Source organism: Etheostoma spectabile, chromosome 15 (assembly GCF_008692095.1).
Source record: "Etheostoma spectabile isolate EspeVRDwgs_2016 chromosome 15, UIUC_Espe_1.0, whole genome shotgun sequence".
In the NCBI taxonomy this organism is placed as follows: Eukaryota; Metazoa; Chordata; class Actinopteri; order Perciformes; family Percidae; genus Etheostoma; species Etheostoma spectabile.
This window is the reverse complement of record NC_045747.1, coordinates 12,678,552-12,698,319: the sequence shown is the minus strand read 5'-3', so window position 1 is coordinate 12,698,319 and position 19,768 is coordinate 12,678,552. Positions and strand designations below refer to the sequence as shown.

Sequence of the window (19,768 nt, the reverse complement as noted above, 5' to 3'; positions counted from 1 at the left end):
GAGAAGCCTTAAAGTGGAAGTTGTGACTCTGGGATAGTGAGACTCAGAGGTAAGTGTTCAGGCTTGGCGCTACAAAGGGCAGTATAGTGCTTACTTTGATTGAATCAATTGCTCTGTGTAAGTAGCTGCTGGTGCCGGCCTCCCCAGGGTGACAGAGAGGTCTGCAGAGAGTGAACCAATCCAGCCATCCATGGCAAGAGAACAGGGAAGATTAACAGAGCAATGCATCATAGCTGTAGCAACCAGTGATGTGTAGCAGACTGTATTTATTGACTCATTGGCTGTATTGATTGTCTCAATTGATGAAAAGTCCAGAGACAACAGACAGACGCACAGCAATTATGCAAAATAAAGAATAAAGAAAAAAATGATGGGTCATGTTGTTATTTCATTGCATGAATAAAAGAGCATTTCACAGCAAAACCCTGTTATTTTCATCCACCCATTTAGTTCTGTTGATCACAATTAAACCTCTGATTACAGCACATTTCTCTGCAACACAGCATCTCGTTCAATTTAAGTACATACGGTAATGGCTTGGTAATTTACCTGGGCATGTATGTAGCTTTTCCTTGACAGTAAATTCTCTCTGACATTGACATTGTTCCAGCGGCAGCGGCTTATTTAACACGCCATTAATCTCTAACGACAGAAGACCGCGTCGCAGCAGATGTTTGTTAACAAACTTCTGCACGGTCCTCTGGTGTTGTTCTTCACCCTCATTGACATGTGTTACTGCAACAAGAGAAGGGTCGTGAGGCAAACAGTCGAGGACTGCGAGAGTTACCTGATATTTTGGGTGGGTTTTTGTGCGACGGGAAATTGTTTCTGTCAAGATGCAGAATTTTTTGATCCAAAGCTAACCCTCGATATTTGCAGTAGACAGATTAATTTGTCAAATTATGCCAAAAATCACTGATACTGCACCACATCTGAGTGCATGGTCATCAGTATGCTAATGTTTAACTAAGCAGTGAAACAATCCAATAATTGAATGATGGTCACTGTACATCAGCTCTCTTTTTGACTATGTGTGCAATTAATGAGTGCAAAGCAACCACAACACTGAGTAAATGAACACTTTGGTAAACTTAGACAAAACAGGATTGTCTCCACTCAGAATATGGACAACTGAAAAGATGAGCATGTGTCAGAGGATTATTGTACTATATGTCTTATCATTTTTCTTTCTCTTCTAAAGCAGCAGGACAGTGTGGAAAGACATAATACAGAACACTTCATGGCCTTAGCTATTGAAATAGAATAGCCTTTTGTACTTGATGCTGGTGAGTGGGCGTGAGGGCAACAAACTGCAAAAATGAAAGTAAAGGGAAAAGAAACAGGCAGAGTTTGGCCTTAGGGCTCATGAGGTAAGGACACTTAACTTATCGCATGCATTGTCATAGTCAACATGGTTTTTATATCAGCTCTATGCTTTAAAAACAAAATGAATAAAGCATCTCCTTTTCACAAATATAAATATATTTTATGTTTAGTATATACAATAATGAGTTGCCATCATCAACAACATTAGTATCGAAGGGAGAGAAAAAGCATGTCAGTAAACTCTTGCTAATGGATACAGACACGGCAAAGACAGCCATGATTGATTGGCGTGCTCAAGCGCTCCCTCTGAAGACAAAGCGAGACAATAGTAGTTTTATTGAAGAAGGCTGGTGGTGTGGCTGCGCTGTGCCATGCCACAGTCTACTAGTCCTGAGAGCTATGAGATTCATTGTCCCCCTCCAGCTCCCATTCAAAGTTCTGGCCAGTCATTTGGTAGAACATCATGTTAAAGGGTTTGTAGAACTTGTGCAGCCGTCGAATCACATCTGGGTCAATTTTAGGGTGAGTTCTCCCTTTAGACTTGCCGAGGCATCTGGGAGTGCTGCTGTCCTCTGGCTTCTTCAGACACGGAAATCCTTTAGTTTTATTGAAGTAAAAGTGTTTGTCTGTGACGATCCGTTTTAGTCCCAAGAAGTCCTGCACTTTGGCCATCTCGCCTGCGGGATCCACAATGAGCCTTTCCCCACTGACAAAATGCATTTGGGAGAGAGGGAAATACTGCATCCAGCTCTCCAAGTGGAGCGCATATATTCCTATACGCAATGCACTCCATGAGGCGTCTATAAGACCCAGCGTCCGATTCTTAAAAGCCAGGACCTCAAAGGTGGGAATCTCAGGTTTCTTGGACAAAGTTTGTGTGTAGTCTGAAATGGCTCTAGTGACAGGATTACGCACCACTATAATAAGCTTGATGTCCCTGGCCATGGAGTGGATCCGCTTTGGGGCATGGTTAGTCACAAAGTAGCTGGGCGTCTTCTCCATGGTGATCTGCCCTTCCAGCGTTGAAGGCATCAGGTCTCTGGGAACACAAACAGGGAAAGAGAGAGAAAAAAAACAGCTTAGCACATTATTATCCTCAACACCTCTTGCAGTGCAAATAAAATACCCAAGGACACAGTGCGAGCAAATTTATTAAGCAGTGCATTATGTGATATTACAAGTGAAAATAACTGTTATTATCACTGGACATTATTTTGTGAGGAGAAACATACAGCTAATTACATCCATGGAGTAATATGCAAGAGATAAAAGAAAGAGGATGAAACGGCAGGCAAGCAAGTATGCTCATTGCTTAATTGACTCCATCTGTGTTACTCCAGGAGCTGTTTTGGAACTTTAATAATGAGTTCGCCGCATATCATTAATACTGGGGTGCCTAGGGTATTGTTTTGTCATACATTTATTATGCATGCAAGGCTCATGCTCTGTGCAGGCAGTTTTATTTCTTATGCACATGCGCTTCCCTTGCAATGGATGCAGGATTTTTTTCTCTTCTCTGTGCTACGTTTAAGGTTATGGGCTGTTCATTGAAGGCAGCAGTGATTAATTATCAGATTGAAGGTGATAATTTGTAGTACAATAGATAAATCCCCGGCTTAACAAATGTATCTCCAGAACAATGGAAAGCCATTTGCCACCACCGCAAATATTATGTTTAATTTGGTTTGTTAGGATGAGTAGCTCATACGCACAGGAGCAAGTCTTGTTTCTATTTTAGTATTAATAATAAAGCATAGCATTTGCCTCAAGCAAATCCTCATAAAAAACCCACTGATGTTCATTCTAATCCGTGCTCTTTTCTTTGTTTGTAGGCTATGTGATTCAGTGCTAATTTGGTACATTAAATCCTCTGTGAGATACTCTGTTTATTTTACTACTAACAAACAGGAGCCCAGGACCGCCACAATAAAATATAAAGTAAAAGAAAATCTTAGCATCAACAGAGTTTTTCCTTCCCCAAATTAAGTCATGTTTGTTTGGAAATTAATACATAAAAGCCTGAACCAAAATCCAAATTATTTCTAATCTGGAGATTGACAGAGTTAGTGCTGAAGAATTCTCTATATTTCTGGGATAAAAGCCATTTTCTCCTCCCTGTAATATTCTTTCCATTAAGCTGCCCTGCACCACAAACCTACAATTGTAACGATATACTCACATCAATCATTTGCATCTTGGACATTTTCTAAATTAACTGTTCTCCAGCAAAGAATCCAATTTACTCTGCAAAACATAAAAGCTGTTATGCACATATCGACCACCCTTACACACACACACACACACATATACACACGAACCATGGATACTGGGCTGAAAGTATCACAAGTGGTCTGGTAATTGCATCTCAGTAAGAGTATTGCCTTCCTGATGGGTAATTTCCCTGTGGATTATGTTTGTCTCTTGACAGCATAGAACTGTGGTTACTTTTGGGCCTGTAATGGGATATTTAACATATCTACTGATAGCATAGTGACCAGAAAGAGTATTAGTTTTCATTATATTCCATCACTTTCTACACTTCCTCTCTTACAGTTATGAATGGCTAAAGATTTTTGTAACCTTTCAAGGACTTTAGCCCTGTCTACCATCTAACTCAACTCCAGAGTAGAGTAGGTGGTCCAAGGGTGCAACATAACCATGTAGAGTAATTACAATAAAAGCTCAGATACACCACAGCAAATCACCTTGAAACAACCAACATCCTACTGTATGGACCTGAGCGGAAGTGTCTCACTGGTTATGTGCTGTGCATCTTTGGAGCATATCCAATTGACAGGACAGATGTGCAATGTTCAAGGTTACCTTTTAAAGGCGTGCATAATACAAACAATTGTCCTCATGGGCTCAACGCTAATCATCATGCATTTCATTGTACAACAATGGAAACTGCTCGAGCCAAATACATTATGTTATATGTTACAGAAGCTCCACTTTGATTGGGAATCAGTCATGGATCATGTACATCTAAAATGTCAGTGGGATGACGAGGCGGGATCGAAATCAAAATGCTGATAGACAAGCTAATTTCTCGGTGCATGGCAAATGACTCCTTTGGCCTTGCAGTCTAGTGGAACTGGAGTAAACAAAAGCAAACTGTTAACTCTCGCTTCTTCTTTCTCTGCATCAGCTGCTCAGCTCAAAACAGGTCATTCAGGTGGGTAGGTAAATAAAATCCATAGCGCTAAAGAGGCCCTGCAAACCATCTGCTGTTTACTGCCTTAGACCGAGGACATACCACATAACATTTACTTTCCTGCATTTGAAAAAACAAGCCCAAAGCTTTATTTACATAGGAAATAGAAGTGTGAAGATAAAGGCGCCTCTACTTGGAGCATGAAGTAACTTTTAATGCTCCCTATGGTGAGAGGCATGCAGTAGAATTACTTGGTTGCGTTGAGAGATCAAGTGGATGCATGAAACTAATACAGACAGACTAATAGCAGCTCATGCAGAATATGACTGTGATACTAAAAAATAGTTGAGAGTCATTTAATTTCCTTGAAAAACAGCTGAATGTAGTCTCGTTACTGGATTCTTAAAAAAAAAAAATCCCTTGCAACCCCCAACAAGTTCTTGCTCCAAACTCGAAAAAATACGAACGTTTGGACAGTAGCTGTCAGCGTCTGAACGGACGAAGACGGCGCCCTTCAGCGTGTTTGTATAATGTACTGGGGAGAGCAGCAGCTACATGTGGTTTAGCAAGTAGAAAGGAAAGGGAGAAATTCCACACAGGGAGATTGGTCGGGGTGGTGGATGTGTCAAACACAAGACACGCAGGAGACCGGGGTTTGTCTCCTGCGTAGCACCTTTCCAAAAGCCGCTTTCTTCTTCAACTGTCCTGATATTCCCTCTTGTCACGGAAGCGGAAGCCCTGCCACATTTTTTTTCCTAAACTCAACCGTACCGTTATTTCTGCGTACCACCCACAACCTTTTCCGTATCCTAACAGCGTTAAAACGTCCAAAACGCCAATAGTCCCGACCGGGCATGTTTAGATAAGACGCTAAAGGAGACTTTTAGTGTCAATAACAACGACAAAGGCACCTGACCAAACATCTGTATTCTACGAGATGGGAGTGAGAATGTGTTTTGCAACCATATTCATTAAATATCACTGAAACATTATTAGTCAGACAAATAAATATATAGTAAAGTAGAACATGAACCTTTAAAACTACACTTCTGTAGTTGTTTTGAGATCCTGTACTATAACTTAGGAAGGAAATCTGTTTCACACCCATTCCACATAAAATTCACATTCGGAGGATGCCCAGTCATCTCTCAAGGTTGATTCATCATTCCGAATGTGCAGTTCATCAAATCACAGCAAATCTTTGTATTTGTTAGGACAGAAACTAATCTTTGCAGATAATCACAACTCTTCATGCCTTAACGCCCACCGCAAAAGTGCTCTGGAACATGGCCCAGCATTTAATTCAATGTTTCATTATGTTTTGTCAAACTATTGTAAGGGGAATATTTCAATGCATGATGAGGTGAGGGATCACGCTAATTTACATTCCCAGATACTAATAGGTCCAAGCTGTTTTTGGAGGATGAAAGTTTCTCCAGAGAATCAGAGTTGTTTCTAATAAACTCTGGCAGAGAAATAAAAGCTCCCCCAGTCTCTCATTTGGATTGACCAGGGCTTTGCTGCAGAGTATCAATCAGCCAAGCTTTCTCCATGTCATGTCAAATACAATCAATTATTCTAAAGGAGTCCACTCATAATAAGCTCCTGAGTCTTTGGAGAGCACATTTTGGAGATGGTGCCAGTGATGTGGGCAGACTACTCTGATCCACTAAATAATTCCTACAAATAATGATATTGAGGTGTAAATTATACAGGAGAAATGTCTTTTTTTTTTGGTTTTCTGTAAATTTTAAATAATCTGTCTGTTAGGGATTTTGCAATTACGTTTTGTAAAAGAAATGATGAAAGATAGAAGCTGACAGTCATTTCTCTGTAGAATTTTTTTTTTTGAAAACAGGCATTTTTCTCAGTGAACCAACACCTTAACTGTCAGTGCAGGCAGACAATAAAAAAGGATAACGGAAGGCATTTGTATTGAGGTGTTAGTTCGAGCCGTATTTTAAATATCAATCGAGGGTGTAAGCGGCTATTCATCAACAACAGTCAGTCAGGACATTTGCAGTAAGAGATGCTGTGGTCACTTTGCAATGAATAATCCCATTATTACATCCTGAATGACATGTTAGTGATTACAGCAAAACAAAGAACAGAGACACTGGTTTAGTGAGAGGTGGAGAAAAAAAGAAAAGAAAACGGTTGGTCGGTCAAATGAGTCATTCTTCACTTGGCTCTCGACAAGTGGATGCGTACATGTTTGGAACACATAAAAAACAAGCCTACAGGCCAGAGCAAAGGGTCTTAGTGGGTCTGTTGGAGTGGGAGGCATTGTTTTGTCACAGTTAAGGTGCAGTTTTAAGGAGGAAAACAAATACAGAGTATGCCGCCATTCTCTGTGATCAGATCAGACTCAGGTAATGGTGGAGTTTGGTTTGTTTTTGTTTTTCTCAACCCAAATCTGACCTTTTCACCTGAGTTTAGAGGAAGGATCCTGTGCTTGCTTTGAAGCTATTCACTGGATCTAGTTATGTAATAATATACATACTGTAGACCGAAGTTAAATTGTGATTTTGTTTTTACATGAACATTTTCTTCTCTTAGTATCAAGCTGGTTGACAAACATATACTGCATGCATTATATGACTATAATCTTTATAGTAGATTCTTTAAAGGGCAACATATTTCACCATATCTTTTCTCGTCTTCACATTCTTTCATTTACATATTGGACGTGAATGAAACTCTGGTGAAACCTGCAAATGCCGCCTCACCCTGACGCTCCTTATTCACACCTGTTACTCGTCCCTTTTTCTTCTTTACACATTTTTTTCACAAACCAGTCCATTTCTTTGCTTTGCAAAGTTTCTAAATATATATATATATATATATATATATATATATATATATATATATATATATATATATATATATATATATATATATATATATATATATATATATAAATATCTGCTTCTGTGCACCAGTCAGAATTTAGTAAAATCTCAATCTAATGACAGTTGGCGAGTTGTTTGGTCACTGTCAATCAAATCAGATAAAACTATTTCAAAACAGTCTTAATGAAGCTGATTAGCTAAGTTAAACTCTTAATAAATAGTGTATTTGCTTATTTAGTCCATACAATTGATTTTTTTATGAAGAAATACTTCAGATTTGCAACCACATTTTTAGCTTTAATTGAATAAACACAGTCATTCACAGTTATTTGCCATGGACAGGCTGTTTATGTTTATGATTGATGCAATCTCCCTTAACTGTTTAACACACGTGATTAAAGCCTACAGGATATGGTGATCACCACCCCCAGTGCCCGGGACCTTGATGGATCACAGACTTCATGGATTTAAGGCAAAGTATCCTGTCATAATTAAAAAATCTACATAATTATTGTTGCTGTCTATAAGTAAAGTTACTTTAGTGAGTAAAAACCATACCAAGTAAACCATGTCTGTTGAATGGCAAGAACAATAAAACTGATTTATTAAAACACAACACAACCTCCCCACTCTAAATAAACCAATTATACTTGTACTTCTGCAGGACTGTGGGCTTCAACAAAATAGTTGAGGACAGAAGTGACAGCTGGTCCTGATCAAAACCTTATTCCCGACTCTATTCCTAAGATTCCCTAAAGACCGTCCCACTTCCAACAGTGGGCAAGCCAGCTACTTCTCTTCTTACATCACCAGACTGCAGCACTGAAATCTAAAACATCATGAAATAACGCGTGACAACAAGGGGAAATATAGGGATGTTTGGGATGCTGTAGTACCCCGTATCATTTGTCCATAACAGTGTATATGAGCTGGAAAATTAGTTTATTTTTAACTGTCTTAAAGTTGTGGGAGAAAATGGAAGCAATCTTATCTCACATCACAAACTCAGAGGATATTACTTTTTTCAATGTCCTTGTCTAGTTTTAACATTACTGGCTATAAAAAAGGCACTGGTGTCTCCTCAAAAGCCTATAAATAAATGTACGGTACAAACCCTAAACTAACAATAAGATGCTTACATAATTGCTCATCTGTGCTGTAACAAAACAACAGCAGTCTGCCACTTGTCTGAAAGAGGATTTTCTTTTTTGAATGTTCTTTGCTTATTTGTTTATTTTTCTTTAGATGAGCTGATAAGAACTCAGTCAATTTGATCACAACTGCCCTCAATATTCAATGTTATTGATGTTGCCACTACAAAAACAAGCAGTTGTGATGTCCTGGTCCCAATTTTTCAGTGGCGGCAAACACACCCATGGAAGAAATGTCAGTGTCATTTATTAATTTAGTGTATTTGGAACACAAAGAGAAAACTACTGCCTGGAAAAAAAAAATACGCTAGTATGTTCAATATATGCACAGGTTAACAATATCAACAGGCCATTCAATAGAAAACGGCAGTTCCCTTTTCGTAAAGTATTTTTTTAAATTACAGTTGACCTAAAGTTAATACTTTTTTCTATATCAAACACATTATGTTTCATTCATTCCTACATCTTCCATACAGTATAAACCCTTTCAAAATGTGTATTAGCTCAAAGAAAAGTATAAAACGGCCAACAGTAATTGGAAGTCACACCTGAATACGTCAGAGTCAAAGGCTAAAATTTACATCCTGGAAATGTTGCAGATCCGGCTCAGTTAAGCAGAACCAATTAATATGACAGTTTGAACATGATAGATTTCCTTGTCTGAGAAAAATGGCTGGCACTTTAGGTTGCAATCATTTCACTGAAGCTGACCGAAGAGAAAACTCTGCACTGCCTGACCGCATAGTTTTTTACATGTTTTTCCCTGTATTGGTTGTTCTTGCTCATTCAGTACATGACATTTCCATGAGACTTTATAAAACACTAGTGCGGTGCCCGTTTGGAGCATGTGCCTGTTTGGAAGCCAATGGCTTGGTTCCCAGTAATTTATTTTCCACAACTCTTCTGTGTAAATTCTCACAAACAACGTGTCACAAAATGCAATTATAAAACCCTATTTCCCAGTATTGCTGCTTGAAACATGGCAGGTGGCGTGTCCATTCGCGAAGAAACAACTCATCCGATGGTAAATGGTAAATGGACTGCATTTATATAGTACCTTTTTACATTACCGGACAAAGCGCTTTACAATTTGGCTTAATTCACCCAATTTCCATACACCAATGGTGATGGAGCTGCCATGCAAGGTGCTGGCCCGCTACATGATGCGCCTGTTGGCTCCTCAGTCAGAAGTGACAAATAGAGGTGAATGTTGTGGTCACAAGAGCGACATCCCTTTACACCTACTGGCGTCTCTCTTCTACAGAGAGTAGCTAGATTTGTTGCTTATCACTTTTTTAAAAACCTGCCCCCGCTGACCCACAGAGGCGCTTACGCTCTTCGTTTGTAGTGGAGCCGGTGAACTGCAATAAGCAGTCTGGGGATGTAGCGCAAGCCGGACACACACGCGCACACACACACACACACACACACACACACACACACACACACACACACACACACACAGATTCCTCTATTTATGGTTAGATATTTGCATCTGAGGCCCAACAGTATATGTAAAATTCTGAAAATGTAATCTCAAAATGAGAGCATTCCTGGCTATTTCCGATCAACCCTGAGCACCAAGCTTTCAGTGATACAGCATCTGATAAGATGACAAGATTGAGGGACATCAATAATTACTGTGTGGATAAACAAGTGGCTACAGAAGATAAAAACTGTTTTCCATCAGAGCTAGGCCATATGGCTGAAGCCATCATCAGAAACAAATGGAATAAAACCGGTTATTAAATACACCAAATTGAACAGCATGTGTCTGATTTTGTTTAATAGAGAGCACAAATGAATGACTCTGGCTGACTGTTGCCCTAAGGTATGTTGAACGTAATGTAGAGAAATCTTAAAGGAAAGAGGGGTTGCCTGTCTTTCCTCCCCCACCTCCCCAACTTTTTTTCATTTCCAATAGGTTATTTTTTGGCAGCACTATCAGTTTAACACCTGGACAAGAACTTTTCCAGGAAATTACCTATCACAGTCATTTTTTCTCTCCATTTTTTCCAATTCATTATGGAGCTGTAGGTCAGTATGACACCACAAAGGAGGAGGCTGAACAAACTCTTTCCGTTCTCTGTGCGAGACATTAGAGCATATATCCAGTAATTCAGACAGAACTCGATTCTGAGAATTTGGCAGTTTTCTCCTTTTATAGAAATTTAAGGTAACTCACAAAATGTCAGGAGGAATATCAGGGAATAATTATGGCAGGCAAACTTGGTACTGTGTCCCATAAAACCTGTTTTATGGGACACATTGGAGAATGTCAGCCTCAGTGTCTGTCTGCCCCGAGAACAGCAATACATGTTACCGCTGGTCTACATATTTTATCAACCTTTTAGTAAGTATTTCCACTTACCACCAAGGGAAGCTAGACTCCATTTTTGTACCATAAATGCTTCAGTTAGTCAACCAACACTATTTGAAGCTTAATAAGTATAAATCAACTATATAAAATGTAACTGGTTAGCAGAAGAAAACGAGTTTATTAGCAAAATGGTAGCAGTGTTCGAGTCAGCATCCATTCCTGAGTAGCAAAACAAGCACATGTTTATGATAACTTCCCTTCTATAAGCTACACTTTGACGGAAAAGTGGGGAAAAGCGTGAACCTCCACGTTCAGTTTTCGTCATATTTACCAAACATCCAGTTCAGCGCCTTTCCCTGCCCACCATACCGTAAATTACGCTGTAGCACAGTGGTACTGGTGCTGTGATACGGCTGAGTGCAGAATATTCCCACTGCTGATGCAATGACTGTTTAAAATGATCCTGATGCCAATATTTGTAATGTAGCGAGGAGTTTAACAACTTCTGGAATGGAATGTGAACGCTGAGTCTGAGATGTCATCTTTGAATTCTTCTGGTAACTGTAATATTGCATGGCTGCTTAATCTGTAACGCTTAATGATTTTGTGTTCACGCCACTAAAAAAGTGTAATCCTCCAAAAATCTTTTCAGCTTGGCCTATCTTTGTCTTGTTCGGATCACTGCTGCCATTTAACTAGGAGGCAATCTTGAGGAAACCTGCTTGTGGCTGGTTTGCACCTGGTTTTAAGAGGCAGAGATTTCCTCACCCGCAGAATAGAGACATGTTTATACTGGCAGTCTTTGAAAATACCCTGAATATATAATTAGGCGCACGTTACGCATATCCTTCTACCTTCTTGGTGGGAACTGCCACTTTCCCCATGACCCTCCCACAAACACATATTGAAAGCGCAACTTGTCTCTTCTTGCTCATGTGGCAGGCAATCTGCAATTTTACCCAAGTGCGTCCTGTTTGTAAATAGCCTGCATTGGTTAAGTCATACTTTTCAAACAATTAACACCTGGAAACAGGCACAAACGTCTTGATAAACCCAACCCAGAATCAGCTGCATTAGACATCCGATTCATGCTTCTTACCTCGTAGGACGTTCCCAATTACTGTGTACAACGGGATGCAGCATAATAGGGAGTGATAAGCTCCACCTATGGCAGTAAGGGGAAAGCAGCCCCTGCTGAGTAACGTTAATAGCGTCACTAACGGTGCACTCCATTTAAATTTAGGGTGGGAAAGTTGCCTCAGACACTCAGATTGTATTACTTGACAAAGAAGCAAATACAAGCGCTTTCATCAGTGAGTCATATGCTTAATCACCATTGTTCTAACTCACCTTTTGATAGATAGGTACAGACAATAATTTTAGCGTTCAAGAAAAGGATATTTCATGTTTGACCAATTAACAATTTAAAATAAGTTTGTCTGAATAGTACGCTCGCCATCCTTCAAGCTTAGCAGGAATCTCACAGGGATAAATGGTGTGGGTGTCTTGTACTTTCTCATGACAAGGACAAACTTCATCCACAGCCCTGATAATCAGCAGCAGAAATGGGATAAGCCAGTATAGCTAATTTGCCAATCCATAACTTTGAATTTCAGCGAAGGTGGAATACATTACAAGAGTCAGTCTCTGAGGCTCCAGCCATCGGTTTTATGTTTGAATTCCACAGTGAATGAATGTCCAGCCTCAAAGGTGATGAGAAGTACCTCTAGCATGTAACTCTCTTTAGTCCGGAGCCATTGAAGTCAAGATCGTGTTTTGATCAGATCACCAGATTGTGAGAGGAGCTAGTCCGGCAAAAAAACTACAAAAAAAAAAGCTTTGAAAGATTTTGAAATTACGTTTTACCACTTTGTTAACACTATAGGCCTATAGCTATCTTTCTAATTATCTATCTAAAATATCTATCTAGCTATCAAGCTATCTATTTCTGTCCTTTTTATCATAATTTATTTCATTCTAAATTGAATCATTGAGTTGATTGAAGTCATACGAAGAAACATGTAATTGCATTGTAATTACTCTGTATTTCCACTGGAACAGCAATGCATTGTGACTCACATTTGACCCCTTGCCATAATGGCCAAAACAGCATTAGTACATTGATATGGAATAGCAGTTGAATCGGTATTGATCCCAATATTTAAATAGTGCTTAAAATGAGTAAAAAAAAAAAAAAAATCTAAATATACTGTATATGCCAAATATGCAACATGTTCCACCAGCTGCAACGGGTCACCAAACTATATGTGTTAAACAGAAACGACCCTCTCTGGAGGAGGGACTGTTCTAGTGAGTGTGGCAGCCTGCGGCTTTATGTGATTTTAGATCACAATAATATGCATGATCCTGTACTGCTTTGTAAACACTGTATATCATTTTAAACATGGTGTGACTCCTGTGTGATACGTCACTGTGTGGCATGTTGTACAGTCAGTAAATTGTCAGACTGTTTTTCCTGTAATGGCATCCTCACTAAGCACAGTAGGTGATTGTTAAGCCTTGCAAATCCAGGCTCCAGATACAAATGAAATATATAGGTATATGTTTATATTCCCACATATGTGTGCTTGAGAATGTGTCCAACTTTAGTCTACATATGGAAAGCCTCCAAGATTTTTGCTTTCAACAGACAAGAAGAGAGTGGAGCCATGAAGTCGATCTATAACTTTGCTATGAGAGACTTACCAGGTCCCCGTCTCTATTTCTTTGTCCAAACATATCTCACATAGTTTAATACACACACAATGGACAGTGGTATGCTGTGTGCAGCAGTCACCTCTGAAATACCAACCAAACACTGTGGTACAAGTTAAATTCTTTCTAGCTGCTGTGGCAGGTTGGCCCACCTGGGTACTCGCTATAAAATACTGATGTTGGCTGTAGTGATTGTAGAAAGAATGGATGGGATGGAAATTGGTCATTGGTTGATATGGAATAAGGCAAAATTATGGTCAAGCTAACATTGGATGGTTATCGGTGCCAATGTTAAAATCCAAAGGAGCTTCTTGAATTCAGGATCTATTAGTTTGTAAACACCAGGACATAAACTGATGTTTAAGAGCATGTTTTATTGCCTTAGTTTTTATTCAAAAGATCTTTAAATAAAAGTAATTCAACAAGACACTTAACATTACTTCTTCCCAAACAACAATAACAAATCAACTGACCAACTAAGTAGTTAGCATAGCACCTACCTTTTAAAAACAACAGAAATCTATGTTGTGCACAGAAGCTGCCACAGATTTTTCCCATTAACTGGTGCAGGATGGCCCCAGTCTTCTGACACCACAAACCTAATGTTACATTGTAAATGATAAAGTAAAAGTTCAAAAGCCTTAATTTAGATGTCTATGTTATGTTGAAATTGTTAGTACTGTACATTAAAAATAGAGCTGGGTAGCAACCCACCTGTAGTGGCACAAACAACCTTCTTCAGGGTGTAATAAAGTAAAAGTCCTCACATGTGTGATCAGAAGAACATGCAAGCCAGACTGCACTAACCACCCAGTAGTGCACATATTGTCAGACATTTACAAAAAAATACTATGGCTATTTCTGGTAATCTCCGTTTCAACTAATTCCCATCGTTGACCACCACGTATAAACCTTTTGTTGTGGCTGTTTCTCTATTGGGCTGAGAATCCTGAGCATCACTATGTATTATTAGTAATAATCCACCCTTGAATCCTTGGTGTAGGTAAATGCACTGAGGTTTACACACACACAAACACACACACACACGCACACACACAGGTATGTGTGACATGAGGGATAATTCACTTCATTATCAGAGTCTTTCATCATAACAACTGGAACAGTCTAGAAGGGGCTCTTATTTATAGCACAGCCACAAACTCAGCTGTTGAAAATGAATTATAAAACTATAGTTTCTGAACAAGGATTTATGACAATTTAAAAGTAAAGTTTATTCACATCTTTATATTTACTAAAAGACATATTTCACATTTAATTATTTCTCAAAGTGTCAAAACTGAAATGTTTGTTGTATCTAAAGTTGTGAAAAAAGCTAAAGCTGTCATAATGTTGCTTTTATTCAGCAAAGTCATGTTTGAGATAATAACATGTACAGTAAATTGAATGTAAATAAATGATTATCGCTTGAATTATTTTACAGCTTCAACGCATGGTTTTAGACATTCATTAGAAACTTCAGTGCAGTAACAATTAGGTCCTTGTAAAAACACATACAGACATTTTAAAAGTCATTTATGTCACTGTGATCTAAATTTGTGTCGGGCTTAAAAGGAGGCAGAACTGTTCATACTGTAACATCTGGATGCATGAAAATAGGCTGCTAAGAATGTTATAATCATGCAGACAAGGCCTATAAGCTGCTCCATTACGGGCTAAGCTGACCTATCAGTGGGGCTTTTGCTAATCCAAATTGTGCTTTAGCTGGCAGAGATTGCTCAATTCAGACGGTCTGCTGGGAGAAAAAAAGAAGCTAAAATAGTTCACCTGCCATGTGAACTGCTATCATTTATAAGATCTTTATCTCTCAGTATCATATGTGCACAAACGCTATTGAAAAGCTCATTTTCATGGTGGATTTTCTATTTGCTTACCAAATAAATGCCCGCTATGACCAGTCCGGAGTGCCTTAAGCGTGCTTTAATTCGACACAAGCTTAACAGCCCCAGCTGCTATACTTACATCATGCTCAAATGTACTGAGTGACAGTTACATTTACAACTGCAGACATGGGCAAGCACAGAAAAATAAAATTCTTTCATGTAAGATTTACTGTGTTTATTTGTAGAACAAGAATGTTTTCTCTATCAGATAAAAAGCTCTTTCTTTTTGGGAATGGGCAGTTTCCTTAAATGATTTGATTTCATATTTTTACTTTGACTTTTGTACAGAGGCCAGACAATAGGTTAGCTGGTAGGACTACAGCTAATATCAGCAGCTCACAGTTGGCTCTATCTATACACTGTGTTAGCCAGGCTGACATGACACTGGGGAAATTAATTTGCTACAGCCATATAATGGTTGGTTATTTAATCACTGTAAGATTTAATCTAACACCTTAACGGCAACGGGCGGCTTCTCCTCCTGGAGTTTCTTACCTGCAAAAGACTTAAGGGATTAGAGACAGTATAAAAAGGACTCAACTGTCAAGAAGAAAACACAAAAATAGTGACTAAACAACCACTCAATTAAGTGCCTCTCTTTCAGTCATATTTTTTCAATAGTTCTCAGGATCAAAGCATAGAAAGTGACTTCCACTAACTCAAAGACTTGCAACCATAAGATTGGGGCAAACACCGAACCATCTCAAATGACTGCACAGGACCCCTAACCTGTTTATTACATCTGTTCCATCTAATTTCTGCTGGTTACAGCCTCAAACCAACAGAAAAGATATTATTTATTGTTGTGAAAATGGACAGCAAAACACCTCAACTGTAAAATGTCTGTTGCAAGCCATTGCACATCTTCCATGGTTTTCAATACTCGAGATGGAAGGAGATATGAGGATGTAATCCTTGAAAGAATCTCGGTGTAGCTCTCAACTTGTTGACCTGTTTTTTTGGGCACTTCCCGTAAACCCCACCTCCCCCCCCCATACACGCCCTTAATCTCCCGAGCAGAGATAGTTTAACACGTGAAGCGAGTCTGCCATAAACACAATCACAAATGCAGGATAATGTTTTAGAGATACACAGATTAACTTGTGTAATCCAGGCTGCCAAAGGGAGAGTTTAAAGAGAAATGTGTCAAATGTTTATAGATAGAATAAAACCAAATTGTAAACCTTAATCTCTAAAGACTTTTATCTATTGTTGTCCTCACATGTTCTGCTATATTTGGTCATGCAAATGGTTTTAAGTATATATTATAGTTTCAATCAGAACAAAATACCTATTTGATTAAATGTCAACGTTAACAGGAAATACAGAAACCTAAAACAAAATTCAGTAAATTAAAGTAATCTTCATCCAAATGTTTTTTACAAGTAATTTCATGTTATGATCAAAAGCTTCATTGTCACACAGCAATTTGCTATTAATACAAAAGACAAGTGTGTTAAACACAAAATAATGTCCGCTGCCCTAAAACATAAATAGAAGTTATTATGTTGGGAGATGTGTAGCCACTTCCATGCTACTGTATTAAAAGCAAAGTGATAAAAACTGCAGCTTCAATTATGTATTTATGTAGTCGGAGCACAGAGTGACCTGTTGTTACAGGCATTTTACATATCCTCTGATGTTGGTTTCATTTTCTGTGCTAATTTTAAATGAAAAACAATGTCGATTATTTCAATGTTTAATGTGGGATTTACATAATAACATGGTTTTGTGAGTATGACAATTTGTGTCTTGATATTCTGCATGGACCATTTGGGAGAGGGCATGGAGGGAGAAAAGAATGAATTTCAAAACATATCCAGTAATTAACTCCTTAGCTGGAGCAGTCACACTTGATTGCTCCCACAAACTGCGTTGAGCATCATGAGGTCACATTTTCTCTGACAGCAAGTGAGAAAAATAAAACTAAAACAACAGCTGTGTTTCTTGAGATGTTTTGTCTGAAGGCAGCACTGATAGATGAGACCAGACACAATTCTGGTCCAAATGATAGCCTGTTGTGCCACATGAGACAATTTACTGGCTCATAAATGGCATGTGGGCCATCACCATGTATGTGTTTCACCATTCCTTTACAGTCCGAGGCAGCCCAAATAAAAACTAATGACTACGGTTTGCCTAAAGCACCAATAACCATTAGCTTACCGGGTAACATGCTGTATGTTTCATTCTTAGAAAAATCCTGCAGCATGCTGCGGCTGCACCGCTTGTGGCAATCCATACCGCACCTCAGCATGCTCAACGATGCCACTGGTTGCCTCTGTGCACATACACCTAAACAGTATATCTTACCAGTTTTCTCTGGTTGGAAGATGACATTTAATTCTGAAATAAAGGTATAAACCATGTAACTTATGGTGATGGTAGACATCATTCTTCACCAAATCTGTGCCACAACTTGGCTGTTTATTTTAGCCCCCAAAGAAAACTTGCTGAATGGATAATGCAGTGAGAGACATACTGTGTTCCACACCGTCCCCATGCACATACTTTTACTGATAAATGGATATTTGCATATTTGCAAAGCAATGTTTACACTATACGGTCTGTTGAGCCCAAGTTTCTGTTTTCTTTGTACGATGTTTGCCAGTATTTACTGTGTTAAAATGTAAATGAATACAGTAGTTTGTTCCTGCACAAACAAACAAATTCCTGTACATTTATTGTATTGTTTATTGTATCTAATTCTCTAATGTTAAGGGGTATGGCTCTGATTTCATTTTCTGATGGAGTACGTCTCAGATGTCTACCTGATTAAAACATGATAAATTATAAAGTTAAATAAACTTCATTACTGCATAGTTTTATATGTTGACAGATGTGCATTCATTTTCTGCAAACATATTGCTGACCATAAAAACCCCTTATCAATAACCAACACTCAAAGCAGGTATGCTTCCACTATCAGAGGATAAATGAGTTAAAGCTAATTATCCATATGGGCGGAGTAGCATATTTAATTACTTGTGGAACCTGCTTTGCTATCTCTAGCTGTCTGCATTTCACATCAGTATTCAATTAAGCACAGTGATCAGATGATTTGGGAGAGCAAACTGCATTGCGGCTTTTTTAGTGCTTCTCCCGCAGTAACACAAGAGAAACTTACACTGCAGGTATGTTGCTAAGACAAGCATTTTTTCAATTGAATGTGGTCCTATGGATACTTGTACCCACGTGTAAAAATGGCATTTTCAATAACACATGGCAATGTCAGTGTTAAAGTGACTTTCTAGAAAGGCAAACTTTAAACTGTTTTATCTTTGTCAGTGCCCACATTTCTTAGTGAGGCAGTGACTACTGTGGTACAATACATCATTAACCACTGTGAGCCCTTTACTGATTTAGCATCCAAGAAAAACAAGTCTTTGGTGGGAACACCAGTGAAGCTGACCAATTCTTGAACTCTCTATGTTGCTCTGCAGTGAACCCTCTACTCATATAAAAGGAATTCTCCGTCAAATGCTCTGTCATTTGAAGAATATAATTTCAGTATCAATCCGCTTTCATGAGTCGAATCAGACTGCGGGTGTGTTATACAATAAATTAATTGCCTAGTGACTTTTGTACATACAAACAATATATTCTCATGATAGCAGTGATAGAATAGAGGGCTTCTGAAAGGCTTATGTATTACTCAAGAGCTTACAAAAGAAGTCAACAAAAGCACTTTGTAGCTCTGTGTTAACAGACGTGTCTTGTAATCTTGTAATGGAACTTACAATTCACAAGATATTATTCACAAAACTGACTTTATATTTGCTATGATAAGGCTTTCTTTATAATAAATGTGCAAGGACGTAGTGTAAATGGGACTCTGGTGTGCAGGTGAGGGCAGAAAATACAGCTGCTATTTCATTTAGTGTGCACGTTTTCTCAGGAAATGGTTGCCAGTAAGACAGTTGTTTGTGTTATTTTCATGATTTTAGAATATTTCCGTATTTCCTGACAGGATATGACAATAATGATTTCCAGTAAATGATGTGTGTTAGATTATCCAAACAAGGCCAAAACCTTCTGCTTAGGAAGTTTGATATTTGCTATGTGTATTGTTACATGCAAATGTTGGACTTTACCCAACATCCACTTCTAGAATCCTTTAACAATCACATACAGGTGTACTGTTTTCATACTTTTGGCCTTGCATCTTGAAAATAGAAAAAGTAACACGCAGTATTTCTGAAATATATTCTACGTTCTTCAGGGCGCCCAGGGGCATAGCACAACATTCCGAGCCTTGTAGAAAACCATTTTCTATGCCCCCCCGCATCTACAGCTATTCATTCTAGCATCTTGTAAGGCCCTCACATGAGGGCCCTGGTTGCTCAGTC

The 19,768-nt window shown here is 38.7% G+C and overlaps 1 protein-coding gene across 1 annotated transcript in view; it reads right to left on the bottom strand.

Moving 5' to 3' along the window:
• Positions 1-249: 249 nt before the first annotated feature.
• hs3st4 (heparan sulfate (glucosamine) 3-O-sulfotransferase 4) overlaps positions 250-19,768 on the bottom strand; it is an 85,348-nt gene continuing 65,829 nt past the window's right edge. Inside the window, exon 2 of the mRNA XM_032538015.1 lies at positions 250-2,365. Within this exon, the coding sequence (XP_032393906.1) occupies positions 1,711-2,365 (655 nt within the window). The 3' untranslated portion in view covers positions 250-1,710. The remainder of the gene's footprint in view (positions 2,366-19,768) is intronic.